Source organism: Diaporthe amygdali, assembly GCF_026229845.1.
Source record: "Diaporthe amygdali strain CAA958 chromosome Unknown NODE_3_length_2959817_cov_65_330692, whole genome shotgun sequence".
Lineage (NCBI taxonomy): Eukaryota > Fungi > Ascomycota > Sordariomycetes > Diaporthales > Diaporthaceae > Diaporthe > Diaporthe amygdali.
Genome location: NW_026517023.1, coordinates 1,556,256 through 1,581,294, shown reverse-complemented (window position 1 = coordinate 1,581,294; position 25,039 = coordinate 1,556,256). Strand labels below are relative to the sequence as shown.

General features: G+C 51.6%; 9 protein-coding genes across 9 annotated transcripts; 4 read left to right on the top strand and 5 right to left on the bottom strand.

The window, feature by feature from the left end:
• Positions 1 to 724: 724 nt before the first annotated feature.
• Positions 725 to 2,458, top strand: J7T55_002878 (cytochrome p450; the record flags this gene model as incomplete). The annotated part of the gene is made up of 3 exons (XM_053137998.1): positions 725 to 1,873; positions 1,937 to 2,291; positions 2,421 to 2,458. 3 exons carry the CDS (start codon positions 725 to 727, stop codon positions 2,456 to 2,458), a joined length of 1,542 nt encoding a protein of 513 aa, XP_052998746.1.
• Positions 2,459 to 3,492: 1,034 nt separating this feature from the next.
• Positions 3,493 to 5,155, top strand: J7T55_002877 (benomyl/methotrexate resistance protein; the record flags this gene model as incomplete). The annotated part of the gene is made up of 2 exons (XM_053137997.1): positions 3,493 to 3,704; positions 3,853 to 5,155. The coding sequence occupies 2 exons, from the start codon at positions 3,493 to 3,495 to the stop codon at positions 5,153 to 5,155; spliced, it is 1,515 nt and encodes a 504-aa protein (XP_052998745.1).
• A 242-nt stretch (positions 5,156 to 5,397) lies between these two features.
• Positions 5,398 to 7,316, bottom strand: J7T55_002876 (uv radiation resistance protein; the record flags this gene model as incomplete). The annotated part of the gene is made up of 2 exons (XM_053137996.1): positions 5,398 to 6,840; positions 6,942 to 7,316. The coding sequence occupies 2 exons, from the start codon at positions 7,314 to 7,316 to the stop codon at positions 5,398 to 5,400; spliced, it is 1,818 nt and encodes a 605-aa protein (XP_052998744.1).
• A 1,066-nt stretch (positions 7,317 to 8,382) lies between these two features.
• Positions 8,383 to 8,940, bottom strand: J7T55_002875 (uncharacterized protein; the record flags this gene model as incomplete). Its single annotated transcript, XM_053137995.1, has 2 exons — positions 8,383 to 8,773; positions 8,840 to 8,940. 2 exons carry the CDS (start codon positions 8,938 to 8,940, stop codon positions 8,383 to 8,385), a joined length of 492 nt encoding a protein of 163 aa, XP_052998743.1.
• Positions 8,941 to 10,122: 1,182 nt separating this feature from the next.
• J7T55_002874 (rylsulfatase precursor) lies at positions 10,123 to 12,944 on the bottom strand (the record flags this gene model as incomplete). Its single annotated transcript, XM_053137994.1, has 9 exons — positions 10,123 to 11,093; positions 11,156 to 11,412; positions 11,470 to 11,574; positions 11,626 to 11,712; positions 11,835 to 11,854; positions 11,917 to 11,996; positions 12,055 to 12,140; positions 12,200 to 12,845; positions 12,917 to 12,944. The coding sequence occupies 9 exons, from the start codon at positions 12,942 to 12,944 to the stop codon at positions 10,123 to 10,125; spliced, it is 2,280 nt and encodes a 759-aa protein (XP_052998742.1).
• Positions 12,945 to 14,177: 1,233 nt separating this feature from the next.
• Positions 14,178 to 16,490, bottom strand: J7T55_002873 (uncharacterized protein; the record flags this gene model as incomplete). The annotated part of the gene is made up of 1 exon (XM_053137993.1): positions 14,178 to 16,490. One exon carries the CDS (start codon positions 16,488 to 16,490, stop codon positions 14,178 to 14,180), a length of 2,313 nt encoding a protein of 770 aa, XP_052998741.1.
• Positions 16,491 to 17,835: 1,345 nt separating this feature from the next.
• Positions 17,836 to 19,662, bottom strand: J7T55_002872 (gal10 bifunctional protein; the record flags this gene model as incomplete). The annotated part of the gene is made up of 1 exon (XM_053137991.1): positions 17,836 to 19,662. One exon carries the CDS (start codon positions 19,660 to 19,662, stop codon positions 17,836 to 17,838), a length of 1,827 nt encoding a protein of 608 aa, XP_052998740.1.
• A 1,415-nt stretch (positions 19,663 to 21,077) lies between these two features.
• Positions 21,078 to 21,848, top strand: J7T55_002871 (gnat family acetyltransferase; the record flags this gene model as incomplete). Its single annotated transcript, XM_053137990.1, has 1 exon — positions 21,078 to 21,848. One exon carries the CDS (start codon positions 21,078 to 21,080, stop codon positions 21,846 to 21,848), a length of 771 nt encoding a protein of 256 aa, XP_052998739.1.
• Positions 21,849 to 22,418: 570 nt separating this feature from the next.
• Positions 22,419 to 23,899, top strand: J7T55_002870 (taurine catabolism dioxygenase; the record flags this gene model as incomplete). The annotated part of the gene is made up of 4 exons (XM_053137989.1): positions 22,419 to 22,713; positions 22,785 to 23,280; positions 23,327 to 23,665; positions 23,740 to 23,899. 4 exons carry the CDS (start codon positions 22,419 to 22,421, stop codon positions 23,897 to 23,899), a joined length of 1,290 nt encoding a protein of 429 aa, XP_052998738.1.
• Between the last annotated feature and the right edge of the window lie 1,140 nt (positions 23,900 to 25,039).

Below are 25,039 nucleotides of genomic sequence, written 5' to 3'. Positions count from 1 at the left end.
TTTCCTGACATATCTGGTATAGAATGGCTTTCTGCGCATAAGTTCTCTATCTCCTGGAAGACAACCTGCTTAAAGATGAGATTTGCTCTTCAAGACATGGTTTTTCACCGAAAGCTTCACAGCATGGCGTAGTGCAAGCACTACTATGCATTCTTTTCACTTAAGACGGTTGCAGACTGGCGTGAACAAGTTTCAAGTAAGCAAGTCCACCAGTCCACAAAGTCGAACGGACCTTTCTCGGATCTCAAGAGTAGTTTAAGTGCCGTTGTAAGAAGTTCAAAGGCTGGGACCGCTGCCAAAAGAACGTAGAAAAGGGCTATGTAAAAATACAAAAGGTTGGCGGTCACATATACCCAGCGAAATGAACATAGCACCTGGGTCTTTGTAGATACAGTTTTGCTCAGCTCTGTAGCTTCAAGTTTGCAGCTTAGCCGAAAGACTCGACCGCACGGCAATGCATCTCTACGTCAGCCATAGCATGGATGCTAGTGTGGGAGACGCACATGGCAACCCCGCCCGGCTATCTGATAACGAACACCATTGAGATATCTACTGCTTATGTCGTCTCATCTCTGAGACACGATTGTTTCCTACACTCAGCCTTTTCACTTGCGCTTCAGCAGCATTTCTTATTGCCGAGGCCCTCGCCTCGTAATACTGGGGCAAAGGTCCAAGTCGTCTTCACGATAGTTCAACGAGCCGGCACTCATGTCACTCTCATGAGATGGGGTCCCCGATATTAGTAGTCGCGGTTTCCTTTCTCTTCACTCTAACCATATACCGCTACCTCCTGCACCCTATCTTGATCTCGCCCTTGCGCAAGGTCCGCCCGGCCCACTGGAGCGCGCCGTTCTGCTCCTTGTGGATCCTGTTCACCCGACGTCGTCGCAACGAGAATACCACCATTTACGCTTTGCACCAACGACTCGGACCTCTAGTACGCCTTGGCCCACATGAGATCTCAGTGAACTGTGTCGACGGCGGCATCCGTACTATCTATAGCGGCGGGTACGAGAAAGGCGACTGGTACGCCGTGTACAAAAACTATGGAGTCAACAACATTTTCTCGTCGCTGGAACATGGCCCGCATAGCGTGAAGAAAAGGATATTGAGCAATATCTACGCCAAGTCAACCATCCAGTCGAGCACGGCTTTGCATGACATCACCGAGGTTTTGATGTGTCACCGGATGCTCCCGAGGTTGCATGAAACCCAGAGCACGGCTGTCGAGGCCTATGAGCTCTTCTCAGGTGTGGCCATGGACGTGATTACAGGCTATTGCTTTGGTCTAAGCCAGTCAAGCAACTTCCTTGTGGACTCGGAGCATTGCAAGCGATGGGTTGTAGACTACAAGGCCAGGCAGGCATACATATTCTGGCCGCAGGAGCTACCCGGCCTCACAGCCTTTGCCAAAGCGTGGGGACTCAGGCATTGGTTGGTCCCCAAGTGGGTGGATGTGGCTAATGACAACATCGCGTCTTGGGTCTTGAGCCTGTGTGACAAGGCAGAGAGAGCTCACGAGACACGGAACCTTGTGGACGCTAAAGACCAAGCGACGGTCTACAATCAGATGCGGAGCGTGATCAAAAAGTCCAAAGGGGATAAGGCTGACTCACCTCTCACCGCGGATGAGAGGCTGGACATAGCCTCCGAGCTCCTCGACCAGGTTCTCGCCGGCTTTGATACCACCGGGATCACCATGACGTATCTGGCATGGCAGATGTCCAAGCCGGAGAACAAGCATATCCAGCAGGCTCTACGGGAAGAGCTCCAAGCGAGCCAAGCTATGTACAAATCGGTCACTGACGACGGACAAACTCACAGCTGCCCTGAATTCAGGACGCTGGACAGCCTGCCTCTTCTTCACGCCGTGGTAATGGAGTCGTTGCGTCTACACGCCGCGATCCCGGGCTGCCAACCACGAATCACGCCCTAGGACGCAGAGCTAGGGCCTCAAGGGTCAAGCATCAAAGGTATCCCCGCCAACGTACGTGTCAATTCCTACGGGTACTCGTTACATCTCAACGAGGACGTATTTCCCAAGCCCAGTAAGTGGGAGCCGCGGCGATGGCTCAACGCGCAGGGCGAGATTGACGGGGGTGGTGAAAAGGCCCGGTGGTTCTGGGCTTTTGGAAGTGGAGGCCGTATGTGCATTGGAAGTCATTTGGCAATGATCGACATGAAGAGCATTGTAGCCGCGATCTGGGGCAACTTCGAGACTGCCATCGTTGACGATGCGGGGATGATACCTAAGGGTGGTTACACCTGCGAACCTCTGGGATCTCCTGAGGGTAACTATTTGTTGCTCAATTTCCAGCCAGTGGAGCAGAGTGAAGTATAATGGCTTGAATGGATGGATTTGAAGGTTCAAACTGAATGCGGAAGAGTGTGTCACAGCTCTAACTGAGGATATGAGGCAGTCCCCGAGAGGAGATGGCTGACGTGGCTAGGCAATTGACTTCACTGGTATCCAGCGGCTTGGTTAAGGTTTTGGATTTTGTCCTGATCTGCTTTATCAAATGGAATCGGATTTCTCGGGTGTTCTATATTCACCACTGAGATAGAACTGCACGTGGGTATAATGAAAGTTACGCAGGTTCCGCCCTGACGGAATTAGGTTGGCACAGAGAGAGACGACCTGCCCACCAAAGCCCGGATAACTGGGGATCGATTGCCCTCTGCACAGCAACTCTATGTTCCGAAAATCATGAGCAATGGCGTTGCAAGCTTATTTCGTAGCGTTATGATATGTTTATGGCCCGTCGGAAGGTTATTTCACTACGCGGTATGGCGTCAGATACACTGGACGCGTCCCTTGCAGTGGTCCCTCAACGTCATAGACTCAGCTCGCAGAGCCGCACCCTTCCGATGATGCATGCCCATGTTGCTTTGGTGTCTAGCATTAGTTTCGAAAATAGTACTACTCTGCATTAGTGGCCGTACGGTAGAAAAAAAGTACCGAGAATGCGGATGGCCCTGAATATCGATCGTCATCACTGATCGCCTAGACCTTCGCAGCCGTTTCGATTCGCCAAGCAAGATCTGATCACTCCTGTATCGACTGTTGATAGTGTATGCCACCACGCACCCAACGGCGCACAGGCAGGAGAGGCAACACCTCGGGGCACTAAGGGACTTCGGACAGTGGGGAGCTTGTTTTCCGACTTCTCTGGCCGTGCTGTATGGATATCCATGACGCTAGCCTGGACGTCGTCAATATGAACAATTACGGCAGTACAAAATCAGTCGCCCACCTTGGTTGTATGTTGTGTGCACAATTTTTTGGTCAATTGAAGAATTTCTTTTAGATTTGCCAATTACACGGAAGTATCCTCTCGATTAGATCTAGAGGAAAAAATGAAAGATATCATTCGGGATTCCTTCTTTGGTCAGTGCTGTCGCATCGCCACAGGTGGGCGACTATTTAGGTATCCGGATGAGACCGACTCATCATTATGGCGCCGATACATCAACGATGGAAAATCTTCCAACATGCGGCGCCACGGTCAGACTGAAAATCTTGAGCCTTCTCACGAAAAGACTCCCGAGCGAGACAACGACAACGGGGGCTCCCCAAGCTCTCCAAGAAGATCTTCTTCCACGACAGTTGAGGAAGGGAATCAGACCCAGAATGACCTTCAGAACGACCTCGATGATCGAAAGGTTGACCCGGAGAAGGGAAAGGACCTCTACATAGTCGACTGGTACGGCCCAGATGATCCAGAGGCAAGTCACTCGATGCACCCATGACAAGGGATCATGCCAGCTAATCGTCCATGGTCAGAATCCTCAAAACTGGTCCAACCCGAAGAAATTTCTCGTGACCTTCGAAATCTGTTTCCTGACCTTCAGCGTCTACATCGGCAGCGCCATATATTCCGCCGGCACTCAGGACGTAATGAGAGTCTTCGGCGTCTCCCAGGTCGCCGCAACCCTCGGCCTCACCCTGTTCGTCGCAGGCTACGCTGTCGGCCCAATGGTCTGGGCGCCGCTGTCAGAAATCCCACAAATAGGCCGCAACCCCGTGTACATCCTGACCCTGCTGGTCTTCGTGGTCCTGCAGGTCCCAACCGCGCTGGCCGTCAATTTTGGCATGCTGCTCGCCTTCCGCTTCATCACCGGCTTCATCGGCAGCCCTGCGCTCGCGACCGGCGGCGCCAGCATCGGCGATATGTACACGCCGTCGAAGCGGACGTACGGGCTCGCCGTCTGGGGCATCGGCGCCGTGTGCGGGCCGACGCTCGGCCCGCTTGTCGGCGGCTTCGCGGTTCAGGCCAGGTCGTGGAACTGGGCCATCTGGGAGCTCATGTGGCTGTCTGGATTCTGTCTGCTGGTGCTGGTGTTCCTCCTCCCCGAGACGTCGACCGCGAACATCCTCTATCGCCGCACGCAGCGCCTGCGCAAGCTCACGGGCAATGAGAAGCTCATTTCTGAGGCGGAGCTGGCTGCGCAGGACATGACGAGCAGGGACGTCCTGTCCATGACGCTTGTGCGGCCGTTCAGTCTGCTCTTCACTGAGCCGATTGTGTTTGCGCTGGACCTGTACATCGCGTTGATATACGGGTTGCTCTACATCTGGTTCGAGTCATTTCCAATTGTGTTCGAGGGGATATATCATTTCTCCCTCGGCACGCTGGGACTCGCGTACCTGGGCATCCTCATTGGCACCTTCCTCGTGTTGCCTCCTCTCGTGTGGTACCAACATAAATACATCGAACCCAAGTTCAACGAAAAGGGCGAGATCACTCCAGAGTGGCGCCTTACGCCGGCCTTTGTCGGCGCGTTTGCCATCCCGATCTGCCTTTTCTGGTTCGGCTGGACAAGCCGGGCAGACGTCCACTGGATTGTGCCCATCATCGGTACTGCCTGGTTCAGTGTGGGTACGTTCCTGCTCTTCAACGCCGTTCTCAACTACCTGTCAGATGCGTACCCCGCCTATGCCGCGAGCGTCCTGGCAGGAAACGATTTCTTTCGGGGGTGTTTGGGTGCTGGCTTCCCGTTGTTTGCGTCCGCCATGTACGAGAGATTGGGAGTCAATTGGGCGAATTCGACCTTGGGATTCATCAGCATAGCGTTCATACCCATTCCGTTTGTGTTGTTCAAGTATGGCCATTGGATAAGGATGAAGAGCAAGCATGCAAGGCATGACCTGTAAAGGGTTATTGCATCTCCATGGTCAGTTAGTAGGAGCTTCAAATGAGAATGTATCAATCAGGATCTGACCAAACAAACAAAGACAAATGCCTTGTTGGCCGTGACCAGACAGGTCAGCTATGTGAGATTCACGAATGCTAGAACGCAGGCATGAGACATTGGGTATCTTAAAAGAAACACTATACAACAATACACCTTGAGACCGGGCTGCATTTAGAAAGCAAGCCCCAAGGAGGACCCACCTCACTTCCCTACATGCTCCCTCATGCCCTTGGTCCGTAGCGTTAGCTTGCTGAAGTCCTCCTTAAACGGCATCCCGACGTCAGAGATCTCGGGCACATTCGAGCCGTCATCATCTCTCGCGTCTGGGCCACGTAACCCCTTCATCTTCTTCTTCAACTCGTCTCCTGCAAGACGGCCGCTGGTAGGCAAGTCGCTGTCAACACTCCCACGGCGACTGGACATGATGCTGTCGCCGTCGTCTGCCAAGCTAACGCCTCGGCTCCTCATGATACCAGCACGGAGACCTCTGACGCCGCCCTTCTTACGTTCCGGAAGCTCGTCGGTCCCCGCACTGCATACGTAGAGAAGGTACTTGAGATTCGGCAGCGTGTGCCGGATATCCATTACCTTGAGTCCCTGAGCAGCACAGAGTGTTTCGATGTCCTTGTTTAAGATGAACCAGCCGTAGTCGAAGCGGAACTGGGCCGCTGAGCCGCCCCGAGGCAAATACAGAGGGAAATCGCGGATAGAGTCCTGGATGATGGATATATCATCTGTGATGTAGCTACGGCTCCCACAGTATGTGATTGGGTACGGTAAAGGTACACCGAGATAGAACTGCAGGTGATGCGTCAAGAGCGCAACGTGGCCCAATGCCGCAGAAAGAGCATCCTCGTCGGCGCCGCTCAATACTACACCACCGTATCCCTCCGCGTTGGGGAGGGATATTCCCCGAATCTGGAACTGCAACGGTTTGCCGTCGGGCACAGGTTCGATCCTGAATATGGTGTTCAGGTCCTCGCAGATGCGGCGCCGCTGTCCACGAATGTCATCTTTGACCTTGCTGGACCGGTCCTTGTCCGCAGAAAGCTTGTCCAGTGCGCTGTCCATATCATGGCCCGTCTTCTCCATAAGCGACCTCCCCTGAGCCATCTTTTCGCGGCGATCGGCAATAGATGTCTGCATTTTCTCCACCTGCTCCGAGGAGTTCCTGACCGCCTTCTGCTCGGCGGATACGTACTTCTCTGCCAGATTCAATTTGTCTTTGGCCTCGTCAAGTTCGAGTCGCTCGTCGTGGGTCTCGGAAATCAATTCGTTGATCTGCTGCTTCAGCGTCTCCTGGGTGACCAGAGCATCTTGTATGGAGCGTTCGAGGGTCGACAAGCGCATGAGGGCATTATAGGAGGAAGTCGGTTGCGGATGACCTTGCCTTGGAGGAAAGGTCTTTTGCGGTAGCTCGAGTGTGTATACACCATCAGTGAGGTGGAAAACGAGGCAATTGGGAGGAAAATGCGTTCCGATCGTGCTTCCCAGAAAGTTCAATGTGCGCAAATCCACCGACTCTTCGAGGTGCAGCGACCATCTTCCATGCCGCTTCGCCCAGAACTTGATCGTAACCTCAGGTAATCGTAAAGTGGGCGAACAGACAGCCCGGGACAGCTCGAAGAACCGGAAATCGAAGTTCTACAAGCCCGAAAAGTCAGCAATCGATGCAAACTTCTGAGCCCTTGCAATCGGGCAGGTAACTTTTGGGCTGGCAGAGGCTATTCGGAAGTTGTTCGTACCACCGATCTTTCGACAGTTTCGCTGATGTAAATAGGCTCCTCCTCGTCTCCAGCATGGAGGGTGAAGAAGGAATCAGCAACGCGACTGTCAATCGTGATCTCGAGTCTCTTTTGCCTCGTGACTGGGCTCGCGCTGCCCAAGTTCGTGCTCCTCCTACGGGCAGTAGACGGCCGCAAGCTCTCGCTCGAGGCAGAATGGTGCAAGTGAGCATTCTCACGGAGAGAGACGGCTTTGTCCGCCGAGTGCTTAACTGCCGAGTCGTCGGTCGTCTTCCCTCGAGGGCGGTCGAAGCTCAGATTGCGCAGGTAGATACCTCGAAGGTGTCGAATCCTCCGGTTCTGGGGCAGCAGGAGAGGTCGTGTCGATTCTGACATTGCAAAGGAGAAGAGCTGCGACTGGCAGCTTCAATCAGCGAGGAGCATCTATGCAGCGACTTGAAATGGATCACAGCATCATGGCTGCTGTCACCTGTTTGTTGTTGCTGTCGGTGACCAAGACGGAGCTTCTTCTGTGCACTACGTAAGCGGTGGAGAGCTTCCAGGTTGGAGGGGGAGCTCCTAGCGTCAGCTAGCGCCTGGAGCTCTAGCGTTGTAGCTGTCACGTGTAGCTCAACGCGTACATGGGCCTGTGGCGGTTCTCATTCCAGTGGAGTTTAGGCTCCTTTCAGCTGGAAGTCAACACAGGACTGACTCACCCTCTTGCACCCTTATTCACTTGGCCCAACACTTCATACATGAATATTGTGTTCTATGATTCACATAACTTGCTATTTATTCATCCTCTCCAGGGAGGATGAGTTTGATCTTTGTCTCTGTGAGAGTGATTCCCATGCATTGTGATTCCAACCAAATCCTTAATCTGTAATAGTTCCGAAAATGGAGAGCTCAACGGCTCATGGCCTCTGGTTGTAATCATCCTAATGAGGGATCACTTTGCCATGTAAATTAAGGCAGATCTATCGGATCGTATGCCGAGGTGATCTCAAAGGATCAACATCGATACCGAGATCTCAATCATCCGTATGTCATGTCGATGATGCGTCCAGTAACAAGACTTGGTCGTCATATGCATCGAGTGCGTCAATAACACCACCAGATCGTCCTCCGAACTCGCTGACCCTCTTATGTTGGGTCTGACCTGCTCAAGGAGGTGATTGGGGTCCGCTGGAGATGACAGGCCGTACCGTCGCTGGCGTTTGGTGACCAATATGCGCAATCTGGCCGGCTGTCCAACGCATCGCTTGCGCCACGTCAAGTTTTCAAAATTCTGCTGCAGGGCTTCATTTGAGTCACCCAGGCTCCGTTGGCTGTGTCCTCTTTGCCATGCGTATCTTCTTCCGCACTCTCCCTTCTCGGCACTCGCGCGCGCCTTTTCTTTGTATTCTGTCAGTTCTAAAGGGTGTTAGTGCCCAATTTGACAGTGTGACAGCCGCAAAGTAACTTACTTGATGCGAGCAGCGATCCTGATCTCCTCAAGGTGCGGGTCTTCCTCCATGTTGTCGCTGCCATTTACTTCGAGTTTGACTTGGAATGGCGAGCTTGAGTGCTTGCTGTTGGCAGCAGCGGCTTCCCCAGCGTCTTTCATGAGAGTATCTTCATGTTGGAAACGATTATGTGGTTGCGTCTGGAATGTTGGCTGACCACCTCTTGTGTTGTGCGCGTCGATCGGCCATTTGGAGACATGCTCGTCCCCGCGCATCATGAATGCAATGCGCTCGTGTCGCTGCTGCTCGTGGCAAAACAGCTCAAGGGGGCTCTCGGGCTTTTTCATAGGCGGCTTCGTGCAGACCATTACACCCATCAAGTCTCCCGACAACGTGACGGGGAGGTGGCTGGATCATATGGTCAGCATTGTGTAACCCGAGTTCCGGGAGGTGAGCTGATGTGCACACGCTTACCGCCAATCTTGGCCCTGGCCATTCTCATCCAGCTCGATTTCGTCCTGGCCAGCGCCGTCTCCGGCGTCTTGCTGGCCTAAGCCGGCGCTCCGTTCACCCATCACTCGACAGCGTCCCGTAATCGTGCAGGATGATGTATGGAGGAAATTGGCTGGAGCTGGGTTTATTGTTATGCAAGTTCCGCCGGGCTGACAGTCTCACCGCGCCTGCAGGTGGGTCATTCTCCGCACTATCAGAGGCAGCGCTGAGGAGTCAAGGACCCGAGACTCTGGTGCACAGTAGCTGTGGCGGGCGGGGGTTGGTCGAAAGCGGTCCGTCCTCAAGACCAACAAACAATCAGCTTACGGGTCTTTTTGCGTGCGGACCCGACAGTCTGGGTCGGGCTGCATGCAACCGATGCGAGTAAGATCAATGGTAGGTGATCAGCCCGTAGCTCTTCCAGATTGGCTTAAGCGGTCGCGGCGCAGCCAGCTGAAAAAGAAGTGTGAGAACAACAGAAAAAATAGAGGATGAGAAAGTCTGAGACCCGACTGAAAGGTTCGCCCAGCCAACCCGCCAGACGCCCATGCCGCATTTCCGGTGCGGGCGTCAACCGGAAGTTGTGCCTGCACACACGCCATGTAACATGGCATCCTGTCCACTTTGGCCAATCGGTGCGCCTTAGCTTGCATCCACCTACTTTTTCACGGTCTGAATGGGTCGATGGCTGCGTTCATCTTCGTGAGAGGCCTGTGAGGCGCTACGTCTGCGCGTCGCCTCTTGCGGAGGTCGCTACGGATGACCAAACAGAGAAATGATCGATGAAGTCTAGATTCGGCTGCGCGCCAGACTGACCAGACTGGTCAGGCCTGCACACACCACCGGTGCTGTGACGCAGCATGGCCCTGGCACAATGATCATCATTCGTCTGCTTAATGGTAATGCGGAGGTGGAGAGGGTCAGAATCTTATCGAACAGTGGCAAATGCAATCGGACTGGCCCTGAGTATGGAGTGATGTCCCAAATTTGCCCCTTAATATCCTGTCTGGATGGCTATTTGACAACTAGTTGCATTCCGTCGTTCATCACAAATCTCTGACCCTCTCAATTTCAAACCTTTCTGCGACTGCACAGGGATATATTTTCAGCATACATCGTGTCGCAGCCGAGGCTCATTTTCCCCATCCAGATCCCGCAAGTAAACATCAACAACGCTGCGCGGTATCACGAGTGGAAACATGACACACCCAAAACAGAATGGTGAGACCTTCACAGCACATTTCCGGCGCCCAACCCAATTTTCACTACGTAGACGTAGCTGAGAGCTCTGCCTCAGTAAGCAGCCTCGAGACAGCCTCAATCTCCGCCACCGTGGCATTCCTCTGTTCAGCAGTGCCGTAGTACTCGGCCGTAGTAATGACCCTCACCCCAGGATTCGGCGCAATCACGTCCGTCCTGTTCCGGTACGCCCTCCCAAGACCTTCGCCAGGCAGCGTGTCCAGCTTCGGGAAGTACGGCGCCTCGTTGTCCGTCAGTTGGATAGCGGCACAGGTTTCGAACTGGACCTTCTCGAAGTCGGCAAAGAAGCTGTCGTAGCTCGCGTTCATGGCCTGCGTGAGCGACACGAGCGTCGTGCTGTCGTCCGGCTTGAGCTGCGCCCACGGGTCGCGGCACCGGTCCTGCTCGCACGACTTGGTCACCATCAGCAGCGCGTTGAGCCGGTTGATCACCTGCTGCGCGGAAGCCTCGACAGCTCCGCCGCTGGAGCTGTTGCGTGCCAGGTTGGTGAGCTCGTAGGGGTCCGCCGTGACATTGTAGAGTTCCGTCTCGCCGTTGCACCAGACTGCGTAGGCCCAGTTTTGCTCCTCCCCTATGGTGCGAATGGTCTTATACGTGTTGTTGTAAAAAGGCGCGCCGAGGGAGGCTGCACTTGGAGCTTCGATGCCGATGAGGCCCCAATACTCGATATTGATGCTTTCCTTGCCATTACCCTGGCCGGAACCTGTGGCGTTGTATGAGACGGGATCGTGCCATTGCTCGAGGAGGGAGCGGCCGTCGAAGAACTCCGGCCACTTTGTCTTGTCTAGACCGGCGATTTCGAGAAATGTAGGTGCAAGATCGAGGTGCAGTCCGGGAATGGTCGATGTGACACCTTCAGGAACGCCTGGACCGCGCACCACGAATGGAATGTTGACATCTTCGTTGTAGAAGAGCGACTTGCCTCCAGGCACGCGGTGCTGGCCCAGGTGATAGCCGTTGTCGGACGTGTAGATGACTGCAACATCGTTAGAGATGGACAAGCGACTGTGGGGGCCTTGTTTACAACACGAAACCTACTGTAAGTGTTATTAATGACTCCCTTCTCCTCTAACATAGTTATTACATCCTCGACGATTTCATCTACGCCCTGCAGGGCTTGGAGTCGTGACATGTACACAAAGTCTGCGAAGTTGATTGCCGACTCGTTCATGGGCGACAGCCACTTTACCCATCCGGACTTGCCATCTTGGTACTCATCCGTGGGATTGAAGTTGGGAGGGTGTGGAGCCGTGACGTCCGTGAACTGATCGAAATGTCTCTTCTGGGGAATAGGTCTAGCAAACGATGTCAGTATATGAACAATTTGCATCAAGGCGGAAGGAAATGCACACCTGTGTGATGGCCCTTTTTGCTGGTAGGCAATGTGAGGCGTGAATGGTGTGATTCCCAAAAAGAATGGCTCAGATTGGTTGGTAAGGTAGTCCAACCGGTCAAGCCTGCCGCATGTCAGAATTGAAGAGTGGTTACACATGCGCATCTATACTTACGCCTTGATCCGCGTGATGTCAGTTTGGTGGTAGCCGGGATAATATGTTGGTCGTTCGCCGTTCTTAGAGAACACAGGAACATTGTAACTATTCAATTTTCGTCAGCAAATTCATGGACATGAGACCGTTCCAGCTCTTTCAATGGAATCTGTAGACTCAAAAACAGATCGCATAGCTTATCGGAGGCTAGAAATTGAAAGAAGGCATACTCGTCGATGTAAGGTTCAAGCTGCGACGGAGTGTCAACAAGGGGTACTCTAGTGGACATATTTTAGTGCGTAAACTACTCACCACACAATCTGCGTGATCCCACCCTTTCAATGTGACATTGTAATTAGAAATTCCATAGCCATTCATGATTTTCCCGACATCTGTGATCATATTAGCCGATGCGGTGTACAGGACACTATCAGATCACTGCATGCTTACACTCCGTCCTGTAGCCTGCTTCTTTGAGCCAGTGCGGCAGATAGTTCGTATCTTGGCCTGATAGAACCCATTTGTTGTATGCGCCGCTAAATATTAATTAGTTGAATTCCTCAGATGAATTATATTAGCCAGCAGCTAAACTTACCCCGGCTTGACCACATTCGTGATATTGGTATTGTGCACCTGTTGTCCTCGGAGCAGGGAGGACCGACTTGGGCAGCAGAGAGCCTGTGTTGTATAGTGATTGCTGAACTCAGTACCCTTTGCCACAAGCTCCTTCTGCACAACAGACATGTAGTCCAAAGACCCTAGTCGCTTATCTTGGTCGTCCGTCATAATGAAGACGATGTTGGGTCCCGAGGCAGTCTGAGCGTGGCTCTTGCGAGTCAGGAGGCCGGCTAACAAGCCCACGGCCAGGATGACAGATGAAAACATTATGATTATAAAAATCCACGTCTTTTTCGAAAAAGATTTGCGAGGCGTGGAAGATTCTTTAGGAGGCCCAACCTCTTGTGACGAACTGTCTTGAGGGTCGGAAGACGACTGTGGCCTGTCTTCTTGTCGTGTAGGGCTTGCCGACCTGGCTGGATCTGATGCTGCGGCCGCTGGCTTGCTCTTCGTGAAGAAGCCAGGCAGTCCTGAGAACGTGCCGTAGCCGTTCTTAAATGCTTTGCCTGTCCCCATCTTGGCCTGCGGACTTAGCTTCGCCGTATAGTATTGATCTTCTTCGATATTGCCCTGCCGGCCGTTCGCTGCATTCGAGCGCTCGAGTGTTGCGCGGCTTGACGTGACTACAAAGCACGCAATTCTGCAGGTTCGTGACGATGGGAGTGTAGGTTCGCAAACCCCGAATTGGCTTCACAGTGATGAGGGAACTCAAGCCACATCATAGCACAAGTGGGTATTGATCTGTGGATCTGCAGATAGTCAGGGGACCGGGAGATCGACATAAAGGGGGGTTCAGGATCCACTGCGTGTTCTATACCACAGCAGTCACCCCCAAGCCACCAAGCATTGGTGGCTGCTAATTTTAACTAACAGCCCTACGGCTGACGAATGTTTTGGCACTGACTGAATCAGATGCGACAAGTTATTCGTTTGGCAAGTCTGACTTGCTGAAAGGTAAGTCGAGCCCAACTCGAACCTCATTTTCCTGGGCTCCTGAGCCACGCAGTGAAATATTGATTCAGTACTTGTATCACGTAGAGCGGTCAACCAAGCGGCCCCATTGCAATATCGATCGCAAGCACGCAAGTCCCTGACATGTTGACGTTCTGACCTTCTAACATCACCTCACAGAATTGGGGGTTGCATCTGTTAGCCAATGGCCATCGCAACCGTTGTCATCCTTGGCATAACATCAAGGTCAGGGCAACATTCTGCGTAGGGATCGACATGGTACCCGCTGCTGTTGGCGGGGAAGGGCAGGGTTTACAGCGAGTCAAAGAATTCACACTACCGATATCCATTGTTTCTCCGATGATAAGTCCGGGGTGGTGTGGGACGCGGTTGGTCAGGAGAGAGATTCGCTGGAGATTCCAACAAGGACACGGGTGTCGGCCAACCTATCGCCGGAGCACTACAGTGGTTGCGTGAGTCTGATAGAATTGACAGTTGTGCATGATTGGCTTGAAAAGTTCCAACTTCGCCCGCATTGGCTGCAGGTATGCCTGGATTTGATTTATCAAACATCACTGCTCCGGCGAATTCAAGCCTGAACCACATTCTTCATCAGTCCAGGGGTTGCATCCACGTTCAACTAAATTATCACCGACTGGCAATTTTCACGTTCATTAACATTAATGATGTGGTTTGAATACTAGATCGGTCTTAAAAAATCGACATTTCGAGTCTCAATATTGAAGTATGAACGCTAAATTCAGCGGATACTGAAAATATCTCGATTATCAATCCTTTGCAATACCTTTGCATCTGCGAATGGTGCTAGGCTTCAAGGCTTTGGGGTCGAATCACTGTGGCAGATGATGCCGGTGAACAAGAGTGTAGTGCGGTAAAAAGTGCTGACATTTGCTTTACATCAGGCAGATGTTATACTTCCAAGATCTCAATACCCCAGGGTCCATACCCGAACATTCTCTAACTTTCCACAAGATGCAATTTGTTCAGGATACACGCTTCTGTACTTGATCAATGACCGTGTCGATGAGATTCTCGGCAATCATGGCCCCGGGCCAACTGAACCATGTCTTGGAGGTGCACACACCGGTGGTAATGTCTACAGCTTCAGAAAACGTCCCATCAAACTGGGCCGACCCCTCGATCTGCTTCCATGCTTTGCGCTCTCTGGCCTCGTCCCCAACCATCTGTGCGAATCTCCATTCCTGGAAAAACCCAAGAGTCCACGGTCCCGGGCTATGATCGCTTCCCAGCCCATGGAAAGGCTCGCTGCCCTTCCCCTGATAGCCAGTGTTGAACCCTGATGAAGCGGGACCAGGGGTGAAGGCCCAGACTAGAGTATTCTCCCATAGACTTCTCAAGTCCGCGTCATCACATGTGTCGCCGTCATCGCCCTTCAAGAAGCCCCATTCTTGGGCGTACAAGGTTGGCATGTCATTCCCGTCGTGGTAGTGACGATACCTCATAGGGTCATTGAGCTTCTTGGATGGGTCGAATCCGTATGCAAGGATGTCTTGATCGGCCCGTCGTTGACCCACATCACCATGTGCGATGTCTCGACAGCTTTTGAAGTTTCTTAAAACTCCCTCTTTGATCATGGCGGCGAAGTTGTTCAAGGCCTCCCACGGATGATCATTGCCATTCACTGCCGCTATTGCAACTGGCCTAAATTGCGGGCATGAAAGAAGCCTCGCCAGCTTGCGCAGTGTGTGCCAAAGCAGAATGTTGCTGGAAAGATGGAATTTGTAGTCGCCCAATTCATCGTCCGCTGGAGTTTCATCGGAGGGGAAGAGGTTTGTCACATTATCCCGCCGGGAGAGCAAGTCCTGAAGAATATTTCTGAATGAACCGCTTTGTAGGATGAACTTGATAAAAGAGTCATTTCCATAGGTCTCGAAGTATTCGCAAAGCTCCAGGAACGGATAGCATTGAGTGTCCAATTGAAACACTTCTCCGTCTTTGGGCAGCCCGTTGACAAGGTATGACCGTCGCCAAAAATGACGCACTTTTCCATCACTCTCAATCTCTGTCACGGCCATTTGGAATAGCCAGAAGAGATGGTTGGTAAGGGTTTGGCGGATCTTCTCCTCATACTGACGCGCCCTCTCATGGTTGTTCGGCAGCAGCTTTTCGAGCTTCGACGAGCCGAGCTGCCTCAGCAATCTTAATTGCCAATAGTTGTCCCGAGGCCAGCCAAGATTCAAGGCAAAATGGTCTGCTATGCAACAGGTGCCATGGCCCTGGGAGCTTGAAATCGGCACGGAACAACAGCCCAAGATATAGTTGACGTTGGCCCAGAGGATCGTGCTTTCGATGGTTTCCGTGGGATCCCGATTGAACCCAGAGAGGTCTTGAATGTGGCGTTGCATAAGGACTTTGGGGTCAGAAACGCCATCCTGGTAAGTGAATAGAGTATCAGGGGCGATTTCGTCCGCTCGATCTCCCCCGGCGAACTCATCAGACGCAGAGATGTCTTCAGGGTGAAACAAAACAATAAGCTTCATGGTCTCCCCGGGCTTTATTCGAATCAGTTGGCTAGCTCTCTCACTCGGTCGGTGCGGTGGATTCTGCTGGACTCCTCGCTGGACAAAAAGTAATTCATCGACGTCGATGTACTGTCCGGTCGTCGTATTGTAGAATAGCACGGAGGCAATCACTCGGCCGCCGAGACTCCGGTTCTCGACAGAGAGCACTCCAGCACCATTTTGCCCTCTAATGCTATTGAGGACATTTGAAGCATCTGGAATATCGATGGCGCCGCGATCTGTAAGCTGTCCATATCCCGCCCGAGAAACAGCAAACGCAACGTCCAATGAAACTGAAATTGTTTGCTCTTCACTGCTCATGTTGGTTACCTTGCTTGCATGGATCACGGTCCCGTCATTGCGTACTTTCAAGGCCGTCTGAATGAATGAATCGCTGTCATGGATCCGGTACTCGAATTGAGCATGGCTCCCCATGCTGTCTCGGATATGTCTGGTGACTACCGGGCCTTTACGCCCCCAAAAATCGATTCCTAGTCCGCTTCGTAGTTGGCTAAGAAGCTTCTCTGGTATCTTGCGGAACTCTCGAACATATTTTGGGTTGGTGCGCTGTGAGTGGTCAAATTGCGGCCATGGGGCTGCCACCATAATTCCAAACTTGTTGGCAGCAGCCAACGGAGCGCTTATCTGATAAATCTGACCCAACGGGTTGGCTGACACAGTTACTCCATTTGCTCCGATGTCGATGGTCTTGTGTGGCCATAGGTCCTGGTCAAAGGTGCGATTCTTGAGTTGATCACTAGATTGAGACGACATTGTCGGGGTCTAATTCGGTTCAAGGTGCGTAATAAACGACGTAGAAGTGTGGTATATGATGTGGTGGTGTGAGAGACAATGTACCAGACTCCGTGGGACGAATGACGCAAAGGGAGATGCGGTAGACTCCTTGCTTTGAGGCGTGTGATGAAAGGTAGAGTAGTATGACGGATGATGTATCAGACACTGTGGTGTAAGGTAGGTATGTGCCAGACACTGCAGCAGTGTGGTAGATGATGTAGCAGACTCTGCAGTCAAAGGTGAGTGATAGACGATGTAGTAGATACTGTGGCTAAGGATGCGCGATAGACGATAAAGTAAATTCTGTGTTTCAAGGTGTGCGGTGGACAATGTAGTAGATTCTGTGGCTGATGGTGCATAACGGAAGATTTGGTAAGTTTTGAAGTCCGGTTTTCTGAAAGAAAAGCAAAGGACAAGAAACCCGTTGGCTCTCAGAAAGAGACCTTGTATATATATATATATATACGTATCATACCTCCTTAGTCACATGCAGATTGCTTGCTGCATTTGCTGCATCCTCTGCATCCACAAGTCACGCAGCTTCGTTCTCGTCACTTAGTTTATGGTGAGACGGTCCCTGCGATGGATGGCAACTAAGCACAGTTTGGTCTTCCATTTTAATTTCGAATGATTCAATCTCAAATGCCTAAAGTAGCTCTGACTATGACAAAAGCACAATGCATTCATCAACAGCTGTTGTTCACTGGTAGAGGTGATTGAGAGAGACCAAGGAAAGCTACGAGGTCGTATGTACCCTGGTCGACGAATATTACCTTTACTATGTTCGAGTAGTGCATTCGTCACAATGTCAATTTAAGACTCCCTGCAATTTTGAATTACGATCTGTGCTCATCAAAAGCTTCGTAAGTGTTTCCAAAGGCGAATGCAGCCGACCATCTCCATTCATTATGGCGACGCCTGTAGGATCCGCTGGAAATGTCCCTCAGCATAACAACGTGATTTTCGCAATTGCCAATTGAATCATGGAAGCAACGCGACGTTTGAGAACAGACTCATCTTATTACGATGTACATATGCACTCACAGAAAGCATGGGTTGGCGATAGGGTCCCAAATCTTGAAGATTAAAGTGCGGTAACTAGCAACTCAGTATTTTCAATATTATCTTGTTAACAACGGCCTCCGATTGCGGTACCCCAAAAATGACCATAATCGGCAACATGCTATTAGTGACGGCAATACAGACAAAGGGAACATCATCTCGCCCGACTGCTAGCTCTGGCAAGCGGGCTACTCGGAGAAGCGGTTCAAACAACTACCATGGCGTGTCTAAAATTGACTACCCAGGAAGACGTCTATAATATTTAGACTGGAACAGGATTCGCGTTCGTGGGCTCCTCTTCCTCGATCGTGGGTTGCAAGCCTGTCGGCGTCATCGGCCCTATCTGAGAAAGCGGCCGCCGGGAGCTATTTTCCCAGGTCATCGTGAATCGCGGCACGGTAGGGCTAGAGGCCGCACTCTTGTCTTCCTCACTTGAAGCAGACGATATTGACAGGGTCCGAAACCGCGCGAGAGCAGAGCCCATGGATGCAGAGTTCATTGAAAGGCGTACCGACGCGGGGCGGGAGCTGCCGTCCGCTCCCTTCTTTGAAAGCTGGTAGGCGGTGTTCATGACGAAGTTGTTGTAGTCCTCTTCGCTTTCGAACAGACTTGATGCCACGCTGGCTCTGCGCATCTCGTTGGCGCTGCCACCAGAGGCTCCAGAGATGGTGGACATCCTCCGAAGGACTTCGTAACCTCCCGGATTAGCCGCAGCCCAGTTGAATACGTCTTCGCACATGTCCTGAAGATCGAATTCTGCCTTCCAATCGAGCTCGGTCGAGGCTTTGTCGGGGGACGCGGTTACGGTACCCAGGTCGCCTGGTCGTGCCGCGTCGACAGTGAAAGGAACAGAGGTACCAGCCGCTGTGGAGAAAGCCTTGATGATCTCGAGCACAGAGTATCCCCTGCCAGTTCCAAGATTGTAAGCATGATAGTTGGCTCCTGGGACGTGTGACGGTGACGTTGGCGAAGTCGGGGACGTTGGGGAACTTGGTGATCGGTCAACGGGGTTTTCCATGGTATCAGCAACGGCCTTTCGAAGAGCCGCTAGATGGCCCTTTGCGAGATCAGAAACATGAATGTAATCTCGAACGCCGGTACCATCGGCCGTGTCGTAGTTTGAGCCAAATACATGTACCCTGCTTCGACGGCGGGAATAGGCTTGCATGATGACAGGGACGATATTGTTAGGAGTTCCTTTGGGATCTTCACCGATGAGACCACTTGGGTGAGCTCCTGTCGGATTGAAGTAACGCAATGAAGTCGCGTGGAAATTCGGGTGAGCCACACAGAAGTCGTTGATGATCTCTTCAGATATCCACTTCGATCGACCGTAAGGATTGGTCAGGAGACCGCCGCCACTACCTTTGCCAGCAACCTGGACAGTGTCTTCTGTGATACCGGCCTCGTTACCTGCACCGTAGACAACAGCACTGGACGAGAAGACGAAGGTGTTGATAGCGTTCCGTTCAATGGCTCTGAGGATGACAAGAAGACCGGCAATATTGGTGTCATAGTAGTCCAGTGGCTTGGAGATTGACTCCCCAACCGCTTTCAAAGCGGCAAAGTGAATGACGGAGACGATCTTGCCATGAGTTTCGGCGTGAACAGCCAGTGGGGTGACTTGTGACCGCTTGGCAGGGTCAATCTTGTATTCCAGCATTGGGTATGCCTTTTTAGCTACCATCGCTGCAACGTCGATGGGGAGCAGCTCTGGATCGAGCGTGGCTTTGGCATTCTGCCAGAATGTGAAGACGGCGTTAATGCTGTGTGCATCCCGGATATCCACCTTATGAAAGAGTATTGGAGGGACCGGTCGAGAAGTCTCCCCGCATCTTTCGAACTCTTTTGTAACAATGTGGTGGACTCTACAAAGTGACTCCAGGTGGCTGTTGCAGAGGTTATCAATGACAACCACCGCGAAGCCAGCAGTGAGTAGTTCAAGAACTGTGTGAGATCCGATATAGCCAGCGCCGCCCGTGACCAGGCAGATCGGGAAAGGAGCCGCTGTTGTCTTGCTTTTGTCCGCGTTGATGCGAAAGGTCTGGTGGTGTACCGACTTCGGCAAAGTAGGACTCATCGGACTCATCTTGTGAGGACTTAATGCGCGTATATCGTGGACTGCACAGCAAAACGAGAGATCGTAAAGCCGGGGCTATTTCAGGACAAGTAATTATTATGGCGGGATATGGCCTCCAAAGCGGGTCGCGCCGTCTTGATATACAGGAGTTGATGGCTGGAGGGCCATGATCTTATTGCATCAGCTTTCTTTGTTGGAGGGCAAAGGCCCGAGGGTAGTTGGTAAGGCCATCAAATAAGCGTGCTCGTATTTGGCGCATTCCATGATGCGTATCGATCGACGCTATTGTCTGAATTGAATGTGAATGTGACAGATGCGGGAAGCCGAAGAAACGTGCGTGGGCTTCCATTCTGGAGTTCATTGGGCGCTCAGATCAGGGCATGTCTCACCTCGCCCGAGCTGTTGGCCGCATTCATACTGACCCATTTCTTTGTGTGGCGGGCTCGAGGACTCTGGAAGCGATCACATGCTTCTCAGATAGCCGAAAAGTCAAGTGTTATAATACCGAAGGTCATCTCAAGCACTTTGCCTACTTCAGTCTGCTGATGCTCAGAGCTCGGTCAGGCAGCATTTCAAAATAGGACGAAGGAGCTCCTTGTGGCTGCATATTAAGTAGCGCCTAGCCGTAGTCTTCATTCCAGCAAGTCAATAACGAGCCTAGGACAGACCGCCCTGTAAGATAAGGGATAGACCCCGTTGCAGATCTCTAACCAATTCATGGGCGCCATCAGCATCTGTTAGATTGATGCCTTCCTGAAGTTGGCATAGATTTTCAAAGATACATTTAATTGGATTGGAAAAGATGATGCCATTTTACAATGACTATGACCTGGCAGATGATGAGATAACAGTTGCAAACTCTTCACGGAGTTCATGACTGTGGCATGATTGAATGCGAAGACGAGAACTCGCGAACGTGGGTGGTAATTGCTTCAACAATGTATAATCGACCAGCCCACAGGTGCATCACCAATCTCAAAACTAGCGGTAGAGTGTTGAATCAGTCACTGTAGGCTGTTGTACGTAGCATGCTATGACTCGTGTTGATAAAACATCCAAAGGTCAGGTTTTGTATGTAGTATGGCCTGAGATGGTTGATGCCTGCAAAAGGAACACAAAATTGCTAATTAGTTGTCTCTTGAACTTTCCGATTTCCATTTGTTGAGGTCTTTAGCATGATTCCGGCACTGACTTAGCACTTGAGTCAAACGTTTGCTAATTCCATGACAAACATCGGTAGATCTCCCCGCGCCGAAAGTCGTCTTGCCAAGCCCTGATTACGTATAATACCTCAGTGATAGACCAGTAATCTTGCCTGTAGATTCAGGACACTTCACACTCTCAAGATTCTGCATTTGTGATGTTGCCGACGGACATTACGATAGGTATAACAACAGAACAAAACTTCAACAAATCTACGAATGATGACGGCTCAGGAGGCACAACCGGAGGCCAAGACCTCAGGATTGACCATCGAGGTCATCAACCAGGCGGAGGATTTCACGGATGCGTTTGAAAGTGCGGCCAAATGCTTTGGCAACCAAATCAACGATGCAGTTTGGACAGCTATGAACCCCGGCTGGAACACAGCCGAAGGGAAAGTAGCTGGAGCATCTCGGCTAGCAGATCGCTGGAAGTCAACCACTGAGACCAAGGACGGCAACCCAAATACAGTGTTCCTCAAGGCGACCTTGCCGGAACCACAACATGCTGATAGGCGCATACTGGTCGGCTTCGCTATCTGGGCACAATTGTCCGTGGTGGAAGGGTACGGCGACAAGCCGTCTACAGATCTCAGCAAAAGCGTCGATCTCGAGGCTCTTTATCCCGGCAACACCTCTGAGCAGAGATTCCTCAGCCAGGCATTTGCGTCCCTCGTCAAGCAGCGTGTGGAAACAGTACAGTCGAAGGCAGGTGCGAGCCCTCCAGCTACGTTTGTGTTGGATTTATGCGTGGTTGATCCTGCATTCCAGCGCAGAGGCATCGCACTCAAGTTGGTGCAGTGGGGGACCGAAGAGGCTAAGAGACGGGGTGGGCTAGAGGCTACAACGGAGGCCTCGCTCATGGGACGACATGTCTATGCTAAGTTAGGATTCAAACCTGTGGCAGACGTTGAGTATAGAGTAGATGAGGATACCATCAAGGGCCGCACCCTTCCACCGAACCTTTTCATGCGAACTGGAAAAGCAGTATAGACGCTTCCTTCTGCCCTAGAGACTAGAGTCTTCTTCAGCAACAATAAATTCCAAGTCAAACAACAGCATTATATGATTTGACTCAGCCTTCTAGGGGCAATGTTGCAAGTGCACATCCCTCGTAATTGGGACTCAGGATACATTCCTTACAATGTTGTTAGCATGGATTCAGATCAAAAAAGCATCGAATTGGGTTGAATTTAGACACTTTTGGCGGCTAGTGTTTGTCAAGTGAGGTATACGCATCCTGGGACCAAGAGCAGATGTTGCAGGTATGACAGTCCTCATCCTGTCCTCCGCATGTGGCCAAGAACTGGTCCAATCATGTAATGCATGTAAGATTGGTGCTTTGCCTGGCCGTGGTCGGTGTTCCCCTCACGGACGGGCAGAAGTCATTCGCTATGGCGCGATCTCCATCCACAATGACGCAGCCATTTTATATACCACTCTTCTATGAACTTCAGATATGAACCACAACTATTGTGACTATTGAGAGACAAGAAACTCGAATGTTATCGGATTTGAAATCTTCAAGGCTGATTCCGTCAGACTGGTAAAACGTTCCCCGTCATGGCCGCTGCAGTTGCGAATCCGGTTGCATCCGCGTTTTCTACGCCGAAAGCCGTAGCTCCTCCGGGCCAGCCAGATATTTCCTACGCCCCGGACTATACCAAGTATCAAGCCAGAGCTGCACGGAGGGTGCAGAACGAGAAACTGCCCAGTACCGTGCCGGAGGGGTTCCCTGAGCAGCTAGATGGCGATCTAGTTTGGGAGGGCGGAACTCTGGCGAAGACATACGACTGGACTTATGCACTCAATGAGGACCAGTTAATCGAGATCGATCAGGCAGTCAGCCATTTCAAATGTCAGTCCTTGTTCCGTGGGGGCGAGCGTTGACCGAAGCTGCAAAGACAGATCGCTAATGTATCACCTCAGCGCTCGGTCTTCCCATTTCACACGTTGCACAGGACACTTTCCCTCTTCCTAAGCTGCACTCGGAGCTTCGCCGCCTTTCTCACGAGCTGCATTTTGGCCATGGTTTCTTCGTCATCCGGGGAATACGAGTGGATGAGCATACCCGGGAGGAGAATGTCATCATCTACGCTGGGTTGTCGGCGCACATTGCTTCCCAGCGTGGCCGACAGGACCAATTCAGTCCCTTTGACGGCAGCCCTGCGGACGTTGTTCTCACACACATCAAGGATCTCAGTTATTTGCCCGAGCTAAAAGGAAGCATTGGCTCGCCGGCTTACACAACCGATAAGCAAGTATTCCACACGGATTCAGGTGACATCGTGAGCTTGTTCGCCCTCGAGACTGCTCTTGATGGAGGATCGAGCAAGCTGGCTTCGACTTGGCGGGTCTATAACGAGCTTGCAGCCAAGCGGCCGGATCTGATTCACACGCTCAGCCAACCTTGGGATATGGAGGTGTAAGTATTACCATTCCGAATCAGCACTCACGATTCCACGCCACAGCATTCAGAACACTTACATGAAGCGGTTCAGGTTCGAGAAGAATGCCAAGAAGAAGTTCACAGAGCGACCATTGCTGTTCCATCAACCTGCCACCGGAAGCACTCCAGAGCGTGTTCTCCTCCAATATGGCAGGCGATATTTCGTTGGCTTCGGGAAGCTGCCACGCAATCCCGAGATACCACCAATCACTGAAGCCCAGGCAGAAGCTCTCGATGCATTGCACTTCCTAGGGGAGAAGTTCTGTGTCAACACTCACTTCGAGAAGGGAGACATCCAATATGTGAACAATGTCGCACTCTTCCATGCTAGAGACGGCTTTGTTGACAGCGATGAGAAGCGGTACGTTTTTTTCTTCTTTTTGGAGAGACATTCTTTTGTCCGTTGTGAAAAAGCCTTTTGCTGACATTTCACAGACGTCATCTTCTTCGCCTGTGGCTTAGGGATCCAGAGTATGCTTGGAAGACACCTGAGGTGATAGAGTGGAGATGGAAACAGCTTTATGAGGGTATAGATCCAGCAAAGGAGCTTTTGCCCTTAGAGCCTTTCGTGCGCAATGCCGGGAAGGGCCGCTGAGGAGGAAAGCGCACTTTCTTCATGGAGCTGATTCGACGAAGCCGTCATGGTTGCAATGATAGGAATCATGTGCGGTGCAATCAAGTTCCGTTTGTAAGACCAGACATATCCATAAATTTAACAAATTGACCCATCAACAGACCAAAGTACTGATCACTGCAATTTCCGTTCTCTCACTCTACGCCATATCTGTGGAGGATGGCAGCGAGGATGTATGTGTACGAGAAGGTGGAAAAGAAATTTGTTGACGTTTTCGGGAAGAGTAGCGACCCCGTGTAAGACATACGAGATAAGAGCGTTGCAGTTTGTACAAATTCCATGCGCAGATCCAGCCAAATGCTAGCCGGCAAAGCTAAGAATCAAGTTCATAAGCCTTGAGAAGTTCTCCAATCATTCCGTCGTTCCTTTCCACCTGAACGTACATTTTTAACACTCTACGAAGCGGGTGATAGTAGCGGGCGACGTCTCTCATAACTTGATGGTTGGTCCGAGGACTATCATTTGCAACATCACAGTTACCACACAGTTGTGGAAATTGCGCCTTGAAGTGTACCGCAATGTGCATGGTATTCTCATGAGCTTATTCATATTTGGGCTCTAGGGAAGACTCGGACCAGCATTCAATGCCCGGTAACTATGTCAGGGGTCCGATGTCTTGGCGCAGTGCCATCCAACAAGCGACAGCGGTTTGAAGATGGCGGATGAAGTTACTCGAGATGAGTTCGAATTCAGGAGCAGGTGGAACAAATGCGGGAGTCAACCGAGCCTGACAGCCAAGAGCTTTGGGCAAGAAGTCGCTTGAAAAAGACAAGCGCGGCACTCGACGTGTGCCTCTGGTCCCTTGAGGGGAAGAAATATGGGTATTATCTCCACCAATGGCTTGGGGTCCTGATGTCGTTTCCTGATCGCGCGAGCTGCGCTGCGCAAGATCCACCGTTGCACCCGGAAATAAATCTACCGACATTCGCAAAGGGGACTGTGTAGTCCTAATTTAGTGGAGCTCCGCGATAGCTGTCCGGACTTCGTAGCCGAAGCTGTCAATAGCAACCCTCCCTCACGTTGACTCGCACTTCTTGGTCGGTTCTATGGTTACCCATAGCCCCGACGCCGAGGCTTTCACACCAATAGCACGGAGATAAG